General features: G+C 42.9%; 1 protein-coding gene across 1 annotated transcript in view; it reads left to right on the top strand.

Annotated features, from left to right (window-relative positions):
* LOC127418658 (plexin-A2-like) overlaps positions 1–13531 on the top strand; it is a 312630-nt gene that overhangs the window by 223406 nt on the left and 75693 nt on the right. Inside the window, exons 15-17 of the mRNA XM_051659328.1 lie at positions 4666–4802; positions 7586–7753; positions 12775–12868. Of these exons, the coding sequence (XP_051515288.1) occupies positions 4666–4802; positions 7586–7753; positions 12775–12868 (399 nt within the window). The remainder of the gene's footprint in view (positions 1–4665; positions 4803–7585; positions 7754–12774; positions 12869–13531) is intronic.

Raw genomic sequence — 13531 nt, 5'->3', positions numbered from 1 at the left:
ATGCCCCAGGAGCCTCTGAAAAAGTTTCAGTGGAACCGCTGTCTTCTGTCTGAACGCCTTCAGACAATTCAGCACCGACTGTACGTGCGCGTTCGTGAGGCGCGCCGTCATCAAGACTGAGTCCAACTCCAAGCCGAGAAAAGAGATGCTCTGAACTGGGGAGAGCTTGCTCTTTTCCCAGTTGACCCGAAGCCCTAGATGGCTGAAGTGCCAGAGCACCAGGTCCCTGTGTGCGCACAGTAACTCTCGAGAGTGAGCTAGGATCAGCCATTCATCGAGGTAGTTGAGTATGCGGACACCCACATCCCTTAGCGGGGCAAGGGCTGCCACTGCGAACTTTGTGAAGACACGAGGGGACAAGGACAGGCCAAAGGGGAGGACTTTGTACTGGTACACCTGGCCCTCGAAAGCAAACCGCAGGAAGGGTCTGTGTCGAGGTAAAACCGAGACGTGGAAGTACGAATCCTTCAGGTCTACCTCCGCGAACTAATCTTGATGCTGGATGCTCGCTAAAATGCGTTTTTGCGTCAGCATCTTGAACGGGAGTCTGTGCAAGGCCCGGTTCAAAACTCGCAGGTCCAAGATTGGCCGCAACCTACCGCTTTTCTTCGGTACGATGAAGTAAGGGCTATAAAACCCTTTCTTCATCTTGGCTGGAGGGACAGGCTCTATCTATCTCTGCACGTGAGGTAGCAGCACTCTCGCCCTTCACCGAGGTGAAGTGGATGCCACTGAACCTGGGCGTTCGCCTGGCGAATTGAATCGCGTAGCCGAGTCAGATGGTCCGGGTCAGCCATCGCGACGGATTGGAAAGCACAAGCCCAAACTCCAGGCGAGGGGGACCAAGGGGATAATCACATTGGACATAGCGGCGGGTGGTACCTTGCGGCGGGGCGTAGCCTGAGATGCCACATTGCAGGGGCTCGAGCCCCATGGCCATGCTGAGTCCAGGGACATCGAAGCACTTACCTGGCTCCTGATACCCACCATAAGATTGGTCGAGGAGGGGGGAGAAACATCGTCCCCGCAGTCCGTCAGAGCCAACCCAGTGTGAGCGTGTTTGTGCCACTGCTGGGTGCGCAGGGGCAGGGCATCCGCCGCTGGAGCGCCAAACCTGCCGAAATGGGATGGTGGACGGTGGTCATGACGACGACCACGCACACCTGACTTGTGACCCAGAGAACGAGGAAACCACTCTTTAGTTGAAGTTTTGGGTACCGCAGCCTTTTGGGCATGCGGTGAAAAATTAAACAAAAGATTCTCCTCCCGGCCCTCCAACGGGGGATGGAGTGGTCTGTCTACCAACTCCGAAGAAGTGGATCTTCTCGTCCCTGGGTCGCCCGTCTCAGGGCGCTTTGAAGCTTTCCTCGGGTTCTTGGCAGCCGGCCGTGAGACGGATGGCGTCTGCTTCCTGTGGTGGGCTCCACGCTGGGGCCAGGCCGCGGGGGCGTGCTGCGGCAGAGCCGGTGCTGTTGCTGCAGGAGGACGCCCTTTGCGACGAGCAGATGCGGAGTCTGGAGCCATGCCGGGGCAGGATGTGCTGTATAGCCTCCGTCTGCTTCACCGCCGAGAACTGCTAGGTGAAGTCCTCGACGGTGTCGCCGAACAGGCTGACCTGGGAAATGGGGGCGTCAAGGAACCGTTCCTTGTCAGCCTCTCTCATCTTGACCAGGTTGAGCCATAGGTGGCGCTCCTGGACCACCAACGTGGACATCGCCTGCCCAAGAGACTGCGTACTGTGACCTTCATCACCCGGAGAGCAAGTTCGGTCGCCGAGCGCAGCTCCTGCATCAATCACGGGTCAGAACTACCCTCGTGCAGTTCTCTTAGTGCCTTGGCTTGGTGCACTTGCAGGAGAGTCATGGCGTGCAGGTTGGAGGCGGCCTGTCCAGCGGCACCACAGGCCTTAGTTGCCAGAGACGACATAACCTTACAGGCGCTGGACAGGGGTCTCGGGCAGCCCTGCCAGGTGGCGGAATTTTGCGAGTACAGGTGTACCGCAACTGCCTTTTCTACCTGTGGGATCGCTGAGTACCCCCTGGCAGCCCCACCATTGAGGGTAATGAGAGCGGTGGAGCTCAGAGACCGGGTTCAGGCAGTGAAAGGTGCCCGCCACGACCACGTGAGCTCCTCATGCACCTCCGGGAAGAAAGGGACCAGGGTGGGGCGTGGCCGTGAGCGGCGCTCCGGGCCCAGGAACCAATCGTCAGGCTGCAAGGGTACGGGGTGTTGGAGGGTTCCACTCCAGCCCGACATACGCAGCTGCCCGGGCAAGCATGGCTGCCAGCTGTGCGTCAAACTGCGACTGGGCGACCACACCCGAAGGTGGGAGCCCAGTAGAGTCATCAACGTCAGACTGGACAGCCCGCTATCCGATGCTGCAATCGAGAGCTCATCCACTTCGCGAGTGCCGATACGAGATCGCGAACTCGCCCTGAGACGAGACAGCGGTCTCATCCCAGCGGGGCAAACGAGCGTACTGGGGAATGGGAGGTCCGTGGGGAGTTACCCGGTGGAGTGGCTCCCATGGGGTCCCCAAATTGCCCTCAGTGCTAACCGACGTGGCCTTAAATCCGTAGGTAGAAGGACTGAGGCGGGGAGCTGCTGGGGTGGTCTTTCCCTCTAACAAAGGAAAAACCGCGACCGCAACGTTGCCATGGTCACGCTCTCGCAGTGAGAACATGACCTGTCTATGAACGCTGTCTCCGCGTGGGCAGCACCCAAGCACGTAAGACCGCGATCGTGGCCATCGGAAGCAGAGAGGTAACGACCACAACCAGGAAATACACAAACGGAGAGGCATCTTTAAAAAGACGCTCTCCATTAATGCCACTCTTTTAAGAAGGGAAAATATACTCTTTTAGTAGGAAGAATATACTCTTTTAGCTGCTGAAGCACCCAGGGGCGTTCTCTGCACTTCACCAGTGCAAGAGGGGGAGAAGCCGCTGTAGTGCGCCGTAAATCCAACAGCTTTTCGAGGTGAATGGATCGGCAGAGTAATTCAGCTCACTGAACACAACCGCTCGGCTCCAAAGAGAAAATCTGAATGAGTGGTTGCATGCCAGCTCCTTTTATACCCGTATGTCTGGTGGAGTGGCATGCAAATTCCACTCGCCAATTCCCATTGGCCTTTTTTCAAAAAGCAGATGTGTTTGGGGCTCCCAAGAGTGACCCCTAGTGTGATATGCTTGAGATATGCTTGTTGATGTTCGCTGAATCGGAACACTGAAATGCACATTGAAACTCTTTTTGGCACAAGCCAAAAAAAAAACAAACATATTGTACTGCAGGACCATGTTACTTTTTTGGTACTTTTTGTTAGTGTAACAAATAACAGCATAAAATCTCAATAATATGTGCTATTTAGTAGCAGGATTTTGCTTAATCCAGGCAGTTATGTAGAAAATGTCTCACTCAGTTATTCACAATATTTGGAGATCACTCCATTATTGTTTTAGAAGTGTATCTCCATGCAGATTTGGAGTCATTAAAAGCCACAAGGTCAATAAATAAGCTTTTTAATGGCTAGCATTGCATTTTTATTTTCTTTTTGTGCTATTTAGTCATTTTAACATAAAATGTTTATGCATTTTCAGTAGATTCTTTTAATGAGGTGATGGACTCATTGTGTAAAAATGACTTGAGATACACCATAAAAGCTAGCTAATTTAAAGATTGCAGCTGTTTTTCATTATTATTGGTTAAACACTATCCCTGCTTCCTCCATTTGGAACCTAAGCCCTCGTCAGCATAATAGAACTTGTTCTCGGTTATTAAAATAATGAGTGATTACAAAAATGAAGCACCACGGGGAGCGTTGAACATAGAGACAATAAAAGCCATTAACCAAATCAAAGGCAGGATGGTTGCCATGTTGCCTTGTTGCACCTGGGGGAACTCTCGCACACCTGTCACACACATGCCTAGGGCCTAGGGTTAATAGATAATCAATGTCAGCATTCACACACAAATGCTATGGCAAACAATTCTCCATATCACAACAAGCCTTTCATATCGCAGTCAAATATAAAAGCAGCGTGTTATTTCGAACGCTCCGCCAAAAGTTGTCGGACAACACCAAAGCCACGAGTGGCCCGTCAGTTGTAGAACAATCAGAGGCAAGATGGAAATAGGTGTTAATGCATTTTTAGTCAGCGCATGTGTGAAGTCAGCCACCAGCCATTTCATGTGCTTTCTTAAGACTCAGAGCTGTCTATTTCGGTGTTTCACCGTCTGCTGTTTCCAGTCCCTGTATGCAATAAATAAATAGAAGGAAAAAGAGAGAGGGGAAGTAGGAAATAGAGAGATATTTTAGACATTTCTGGATATAACATTTTAAAAGCCATGTATTTATCCACAGACATGCTGTTCATGAGTTCACGTCACTCAATCAAGACTGGAAATTAGTTTTTTTGTAGCATTCGCACTTTATTGCAAGCTGTGCTAAAGACGACGGACAATTGTTATTTACAGAAATAACTTTCTTTTGTGGAACAGCTGCCCACATCTAGGCAGTATGGGCTGATTCAGAATCTATTTACCTTCTACTGATATTGATGCATGCATTCACACTTGAAGTTAAGCCTACTTTTGTCTCTGTCTCACACTTGGTTTCTACCTCTCACTTTTTGTCTCTCTGTCTTCCTGTCTTTATTTATCATGCAGATGCCGTCTGTCACTGGGTTGTCCCCCAGTCGGGGTCCAGAGTCCGGAGGAACTAAGGTGACCATCATGGGAGTAAACCTTGGAGCAGGCAGCAGCGTCACTGTGCTTTTTGGAAACCAGACTTGCGAGTTTTACAAGTAGGAATCTCTACCATCACTTTTTTTTTTTTGTTTGTTTTTTTTTGCTTTAAATTGCAGAAAAAAAGATAGTAGTTCTCTCAACTAGATTTTTAGTGAACAAACAAATTCACAATGACTAAACAAAGCAATGTTCACAGGACAATTATTAAAGTAAAATTTCAGTAACACTTTACAATAAGGTTACATTTGTAAACATTAGTTAACTTCAGTGTATTCAGAAAGTTTTTACATTTTATTATGTTGCAGCCTTATGCTAAAATGCTTTAAGTTATTTTTTTCACATCAATCTACACTCCATACCCCATAATGACAAAGCAAAAACTAGATTTTTGATAACTGCAAATTTATTAAAAATGAAAAACCTGAAATATCACATTGACATAAGTATTCAGACTCTTAACTCAGTACTTAGTTGAAGCACCTTTGGCAATGATTACAGCCTCAAGTCTTTTTGGGTATGATGCGACAAGCTTTGCACACCTGGATTTGGGGATTTTCTGCCATTCTTCTCTGCAGATCCTCTCAAGCTCTGTCAGGTTGGATGGGGACTGTCGGTGGACAGCCATTTTCAGGTCTCTCCAGAGATGTTCGATTGGGTTCAAGTCCGGGTTCTAGCTGGGCCACTCAAGGACATTCACAGAGTTGTCCCTAAGCCACTCTTGTGTTGTCTTGTTTGTGTGCTTAGGGTCATTGTCCTGTTGGAATGTGAACCTTTGGCCCAGTCTGAGGTCCTGAGGCTCTGGACCAGGTTTTCATTAAGGATATCTCTGTATTTTGCCGCGTTCAGCTTTCTTTCAACCCTGACCAGTCCCCCAGTCCCTGCTGTTGAAAAACACCCCCACATCATGATGCTACCACCACCTTGCTTCACTGTTGGGATGGTATTGCGCATGTGATAAGCGGTGCTTGGTTTCCTCCAGACATGACGCTTGGAATTGAGGCCAAACAGTTCAATCTTCATTTCAACAGACCAGAGAATCTTGTTTCTCACATCTGAGAGTCCTTTAAGTGCTTTTTTGCTAATTCCAAGTGGGCTTTCATGTGTCTTGCACTGAGGAGGGGCTTCTGTCTGGCCACTCTGTCATAAAGCCCAGATCGGTGGAGTGTTGCAGTGATGGTTGTCCTTCTGCAAGTTTCTCCCATCTCCACACATGATCTCTGGAGCTCAACCAGAGTGACCAACAGGTTCTTGGTCACCTCTCTTACCATGGCCCTTCTCCCCCGATTGCTTAGTTTGGCTGGGCGGCCAGCTCTAGGAAGAGTCCTGGTTGTTTCAAACTTCTTCCATTTAAGTATTATGGAGGCCACTTTGCTCTTGGGAACCTTCAATGCAGCCTAATTTGTTTTTGTAGCCTTCCCCAAAGATCTGTGCCAGAGCTTTGCAGGCAGTTCCTTTATACTTCATGGCTTGGTTTTTGCTCTGATATGCATTTTCAGCTGTGAGACCTTATATAGACAGGTGTGTACCTTTCCAAATCATGCCCAATCAATTGAATTTACCATAGGTGGACTCCAATCAAAGTGTAGAAACATCTTAAAGATGATCCAGAGAAATGGGATGCACCTGAGCTAAATTTCAAGTGTCACAGCAAATGGGCTGAATGTGATATTTCAGTTTTTTTTATTTATTTATTTTTTATAAATTTGCAAAGTTATCAAAAATCTTATTTTTGGTTTGTCATTATGGAGTATGGAGTGTAGATTGATGTAAATGTTTTAAAGCATTTTAGCATAAGGCTGCAACATAACAAAATGTGAAGAAAAAAAAACTGAAGGGGTCTGAATACTTTCTGACTGTACATAAGTTAACATGAATTAACAATGAAAAATAGTTTTACTGCATTTATTAATCTTAGTTAATGTTTATTTCAACATATACTAATATTTTTTATTTTATTTAAAAGTTGTATTTGTTAACATTAGTTAATGCACTATAAACTAACATGAACTAAAAATGAACAATTGTATTTTTATTAACTAACATTAACAAAGATTTATAAATGCTGTAAAAATATTTTGTTTATATATTTTGCATTTAACTAATGTTAACAAATAGAACCTTATGTAAAGTGTTACCAAAAAATCTCTTGCAGCCTTCAGCTTTCACAACTTTTCATTTTTTACAGTGACTACATCAGAACTTAATGACCCCCCTGTATAATTTCTTTCTAAAACACTTTGTGTTTTTCTAGATTGTAGTTTTTTTCTATTCAGGTCTTTTTTTCTACTTCCTCTCTAACTGATTTTGCTGGTATGCTGCATTCTTCCTCTACCTAAATGACACACCCCCACCAGCTGTTTTCCTATAGCTCTTTTCCTTTTCCATTCACTCTCTCTCTTTCTTTCCAGGATCTCTATTTAAAAACAAGGCTGATTGTAATGCTTTAAGGTGCAAGAGCCAACTGCTTTAATAAAATATCAGCTAATTGCAGATTTCTATTTTCCTCTGTTTCTTTGAAAGGATGATATGCTCCTGTTTGTGTACCAGAGAGTGTGTGTGTGTGTGTGTAACAGTGAAATAAGTAATGGCTTAATGCTCTATAATACGCTGCAGAGAATGACTAATGCTCACTTTGCACAGGTAGCACTTTCAGAGAGAACCATGAGAAAAAGACTGCAATTGAAAAAGAGCAGAGAGCCGCCAACAAGCGTCATTCAAATATACTGTGTCTGAAGAATTTCAATATGTGTAGCCATCTGTTATTAAGTAAAGACAGTGTAGTTTGTACTCTGTTGACTGAATCTGATATCTGGTTTGTATCGGACTGCTTTGCCCACAGACGAACTATGACGGAGATCTTGTGTTATTCAGCCCCTTCACTAACGGGGATTGGTCCCGTTCAGATCAGCGTGAGCGTGGATCGCGCTCAGGTCAGGGAGAGCCTGACATTTGAGTATATAGATGACCCAACTGTTCAACGCATCGAACCAGAGTGGAGCATCGCTAGGTAATGTTTGACCGTTTTAATTAACTCAGTGCAAGAATTAACTTTCAGGAGGAGAAAATAATACTTAAACAGTATGTTCTAATATGTGACACTGTAATCAAGCACAATGTGCCAACATTTTAGCGTCAAATAATTTGTCTATCTACACTGAATGTGACACTGCAGCTGCTATTTGACTCTTAAGGCTATGACCATTTAAACAGATATAAGACAAGACATTACATGCTACAAGAAATTGATCTTATTCTCTGAATTTTGTTCTGCAACTTTGTTCAAGGTTGTGTGTGGTTGTGCTGTTCATGAAAATGAATGAACAGCTGACTTATGGTCAAATAGGCCTTTTATCTTTTGAATAAAAGATGAACACTGTGTTAGTGTGCATTTTATCAAGGTGATCATATGGTTTTCTGAAAATGGAAGTTAGCTCAAACCATGTGTTTGGCATGGAAATATGGCTCAGACAGTATTCTTTCACTGTATGCCCTTGCGATATACCTTCATAGCATAAAGCACACTTACACATAATATATCTTCCATACCATTCAGAGACATGAAAAAATAGTGAATGAATGTTAATGTTGTTCCTCAGGCAAGTTGTACATTTTCTGTGCAGCTAAAGTGATTTTGAAGTGTTTCACCATACAGAATTGGACTGATTATGCAGAGCTTCAAGATATTGACAACAAAGTGCTGCACAGGATTATATACAGTAGCAGAGACAAAACAGGAACGTGCCGAGAACGATTATAAAAGAGAGGGAAGGGAGATGTGTTGCTGAGATAAAGACTCAACTCGAGACAGAGTATGAGGGATAAATTCAAATAAAGAAATCTCTCTGACACCCGAGATCCAAGACACAAAAAAAGGGACCATAATCCTACAAGGGGTGCATAAAAAGGCTTCTGTCACATTTGAATCCACAACAAACAACATATGAATCCAAATTAACATGTATTTATACTAAAGTAATACAAAAATGACTACAAAAGATTTAGAAGTGAGTAGTTTTTCGAGATTAATGATTATACTCTAAATCACTTTCACGAATCAGCCCCCAAATGTACTCATCATACTTCAAGGCGTCCAGCAAGGTCTTGATGGTGTTGTAATCCTCTTTGAGGTGCACCAAGTGAGCCAGGGGAAGAGACGGGTACTTGTTACTATTATGGAGCAGCACGGCTTTGAGGCTCCAGGATGAGCTGTCAATGAAGAGGCGCCACTCATTCTGGTTACAGGCGATTCCGATTGCCTCGAACAGACTGGTCACATTGTGGCAGAAGCAGAGCCCATCTTGACGGGTGAAGTTGCTAGAAAAATGTTGGTGACGCTTCCTCTGATCTGCAACTTGCACACTTTCATCCAACAAATTCCACTGCATGAGCCTAGACGTCAAAAGCTCGGCATTGGACTTGGTGAGACCAAGATCTCTAATCAAGTCGTTGAGGTCTTTTTGGTTGGGGTAGTATGGGTTTCTCTCCTCAGCTCCACCTCTGAATTTGTCATCTGGATCTACAGCGTTTTCCTCACTCTCTGACTTGCTGCTCTCTTCTAAAGATGGCTGCTCTCTCTCCGGAGGAGTGGATACGGGGAGCTCATGGCAGTGTGGCACCAGGGCGATTGATGAAGGAAGGTCCGGATACGTGATAGCAGGTGCATTCTTGCCAGTCCGACGTTTGGAAGGGTCCACTATGCAGAAGTAGCAGTTGCTTGAGTGGTCAGTGGGTTCCCACAAAATTCTGAGGATAGCGAACTTCATGGCTCTCTTTTCCCCTCTGTACCATCCTACAAAAATACATTTATTTCACCCATGACTAATGTGCAAGAGATTCTCGCAACATTTTTCATATTTGATATATATTTTTAATAACATTGAAAATTGTAAAACATTTTAAAATTAAAAACTTTTACAATTTAAAAAATTTACAAATTTTATAACATAAAATTCCATGCAACAATTGTCCATCTTACCTTCCAGAGTTTTTTTTGCAGTGCTCGCAGGTGAAATGAGGTGCCCAGGGTTTGTCTTGATACCCGACAGGCATGCCGAAATATGCCTTGTAGGCCTCACACTTCTTAGCAGATGCTTCCACGGAGTACTTTTTCGCTCTTGTCTTGATAAATTGGCCGCAGACATAGGAAAATATGTCTGCTGGATGCTTGCAGCCTCTTGATGCCATCTCAGAAAAATGCAGATATGTATCCACTTAGGCTGCTGGAACTAAACTGAACTGGTGGGCTTAAGGCCCCTGTATTTATACTACTATTTATATTACTGGAAAGTTCTAGAAAGTTCTAGAAATTACTCCAAGTTTACTCAGCACTGAATCTATCTGGAATGTTCTGGAAAATAGGTACATTTCAAAATATCACTGTCCTGGTCACAAAAGCAAAGTTTGTGGGGAATAATAACCATTTTCTATACTTTTGAGGCATAAGCAATTAGGAAATAATACTTACTACCCAGGAACCAAAACAAATACAAAAATAAATAAATATGGGTCCAAAGGTGTAATACTTTCCCAAAATGAACAGTCAGTCATTGGTCCATTCGGTGTAATGACCATAATGGCTGATATTAAGACTATCTTCAATCCTTTCTACTACAATACCATTAAAAAAACCAGAGATTAGATCATAGCTGTGTTTATCATTTGTCTGTAAGACTGCATTAGATTTATACTAGACTTGTTATTCTAGGAGAGGTGTAACAGCTATTATAACTGGGGGTTATATCTATCATTACTTTTAAGTAATAAAATAGTATATATTATGTATTATATTGTGTATATATATATATATATATATATATATATAAAACATAGTGCCGTGTTGTTAGGCATGACACTCAGCAATCAATAGATAGAAAATAGATTAGAAACAAAGACTGTATAGGATGAGATGGGTCATTGGCATACTTAAAGGAATATTCCAGGTCCAATACAAGTTAAGGTCAATCGACAGCATTTGTGGCATAATACTGATTACCACAAAAATGTAAACCAGAAATAATCCAACCAGCCCCTCTGGCACCAACAATCATGCCACGCTCCAAATCACTGAGATCAGTTTTTGTTCCCCATTCTGATGGTTGATGTGAACATTAACTGAAGCTCCTGACCCGTAAATGCCTGATTTTATGCACTGCAGCCACACGATTGGCTGATTAGATAATCACATAGATGATTGTTGGTGCCAGATGGGCTGGTTTGAGTATTTCTGTAACTGCTGATCTCCTGTGATTTTCACGCACAACAGTCTCTAGAATTTACTCAGAATGGTGCCAAAAACAAAAAACATCCTGTGAGTGGCAGTTCTGTGGACGGAAACGCCTTGTTGATGAGAGAGGTCAACAGAGAATGGCCAGATCGAACTGACAAAGTCTACGGTAACTCAGATAAACACTCTGTACAATTGTGGTGAGAAAAATAGCATCTCAGAATGCTATTTTGAGATGCGGGTTGGCACTGTTTTGGTGGCATGCAATATTAGGCTGGTAGTTTTAATGTTGTGCCCATTTGGCATATATAGACTGTATATAAACCCGTGCTAGTTTTTGATGCTCTTCACAGATGCTGGACAACTGTGTCCCGTAATTATATCAAATGTCTTTTTTGCCTTTTTTTTCTGCCTTTTACTGCTGTCGGTGATGCCTTTTTCTCATGATATCAAATCAGTTCAATTTATATTTTTAAGTAGGAAAACAATTTCATTATACACAGAAAAGCACATTATAGTACACAAATAAAACAAATAACCATTAATTAATTCTTATGTAGGCTATATATGGTAATACAAGATAACGTGTTAACGTGAACATTACTACACTCATATTAGCTATACAATGCTTAACAGTTTATTGTGTGTTATGTATGTATTAGTTTATTGATCAGAGTAATTATAAAGTATAAAAAAATTTCATAGTAGCCTAATGAAAGGTACATTAATGACACTTATTAATATAAATACATACTGTATTTAACATCAATTTACCATACCATGATTCTTAGTATTGTACTGTACACCATGCCAGTAAGCAACTTACCCTGTAAGTTCATGTGGAACCTTTTTATGGGAAAAATATATTTCTTACACATTTTACATATGTACTGTAACATATGGGGGGGGGGGGTCCTTCATAATTCACAGTATGCCCACCTCTTCAGACACTACTACACCACTGATGCCAGGGCATCAATGAAGGCAGCAATGGTGATGTAGCAGATGTAACAGTTCCTCAGACTGAACAGAACACTCTTACAAGCTGCACCAGACAAATGAAGTGCTCAAGAGTAAACAACTGAAACACCTAGAGGGAGAGTTCCTCACCCATTCCACTCCCCAACGCTCAGTGATTTTGTTGTGCACTATCAAGCCACGGACATTTCCAGAATGCTAAGCAGGATCACCGCTGATTCTGTTCCTTTAATGTTTTCAAAGACGAGTCTAGTATGTTTGATTAAATCTACTGAAGCTAGTTAAAAGCATCTTTAATCACTACCTTCTCAAAAGCATATTATCTTCTAAGCGCTGTTTCTCAAAGGAGCAAGTTTTGAGGGTAGTTTTGATTTGAGTGGAGATGAGTTTCTTTTGCATAAAAGTTTTTAAAAGTTTTTTTTACATTCGAATTGTAAACATTCTGTGGCAAATTCACTAAATAGTTATGCCATATTTGCATGTGGAAAGCAGGCGGTAAACAGAACTTTTCATTTTAAAGAGATGTTTGTGTACATTTTCTAGCAGTCATAGTTGCCGTAATTATTTGTACAAATGATTCCTAATATATCCAGACATGTGGTGTTGTTGAGCACACTTTCTGCATTTATAAAAATGCCTGCAAAGGCAAAATGCAGTAACTAGTTTTGGCACAACTATGCTCAGTGGAGTGTGAAAAGTGCAGTAACTTCAAAATTAACAGTCATTTGAAGCCATTAGTTTAGTGTTGCCTAGTTACTGCATTTTGCCTTTGTAGGGCAGAACGAGCATTTCAGTCTCATAGAGGTCAACCCTTTCATGTTTTTCAGTGGACACACGCCTCTGGTGGTGACCGGGACGAACTTGGATGTCATACAGGAGCCGAGGATTCGGATCAAGTATGGTGGGCGAGAATCCGTAAACGTGAGTAGTTGAAAACACTGCTATTTATTTATTTATCTTGGTTATCGGTGATTCCTTAATTATCTTCACTCTCTTTTTGAAATGACCTCAGTTACCTGAGCTAAGGGCTTTTGGGAAAATGGCTCTCTCTTGTGTGAGCTGATATCTCACGAGAGTGAATGCGATGAAACCAAATCGTATCAGTTCGACCTCAGAGATGCACAACCTTGGGAAGTGGCATGCTTTGTCTGCAGGTTTCAGTTGATTATCAGTGACTTTCAAAAGAGAAAGGACTGCACATTCTCCTGCCTTTTTTGGGATGCATTAGACTAATTTCTGTCCTTTCTGTTGACCCATGGAGGTGAGATCAGCCGTGACTCACTGTCGTGGCTCCAGAAATCTCAAATATCTCCTACCCACAAGCCCAATGAGTGACCTCTTCAAGCTGTGTATCTGTAATTTCGACAGAGTACCCCACTGAATAATTCAGACTGTGTAAAGTGGTGTGGATGAAGCATTTCATTTGAGCATTTTACTTGTGCTGCTGCCACCACTGCCGAACTGGAAGTTTTCGTAGTATTCAGAGCGTTCTGTGAATGCACAGACTTAATTTCTTAATTCAGACTTTTAGGAAAAGTAGTTAGCTACACTACAAAGTATACTAATAAAAACTTCCTCAAAGCT

The sequence above is a fragment of the Myxocyprinus asiaticus genome, chromosome 28 (genome assembly GCF_019703515.2).
Source record: "Myxocyprinus asiaticus isolate MX2 ecotype Aquarium Trade chromosome 28, UBuf_Myxa_2, whole genome shotgun sequence".
NCBI classification, from domain to species: domain Eukaryota; kingdom Metazoa; phylum Chordata; class Actinopteri; order Cypriniformes; family Catostomidae; genus Myxocyprinus; species Myxocyprinus asiaticus.
The sequence above is the reverse complement of the archived record's forward strand: the minus strand, read 5'-3'. Positions and strand labels throughout refer to the sequence as shown.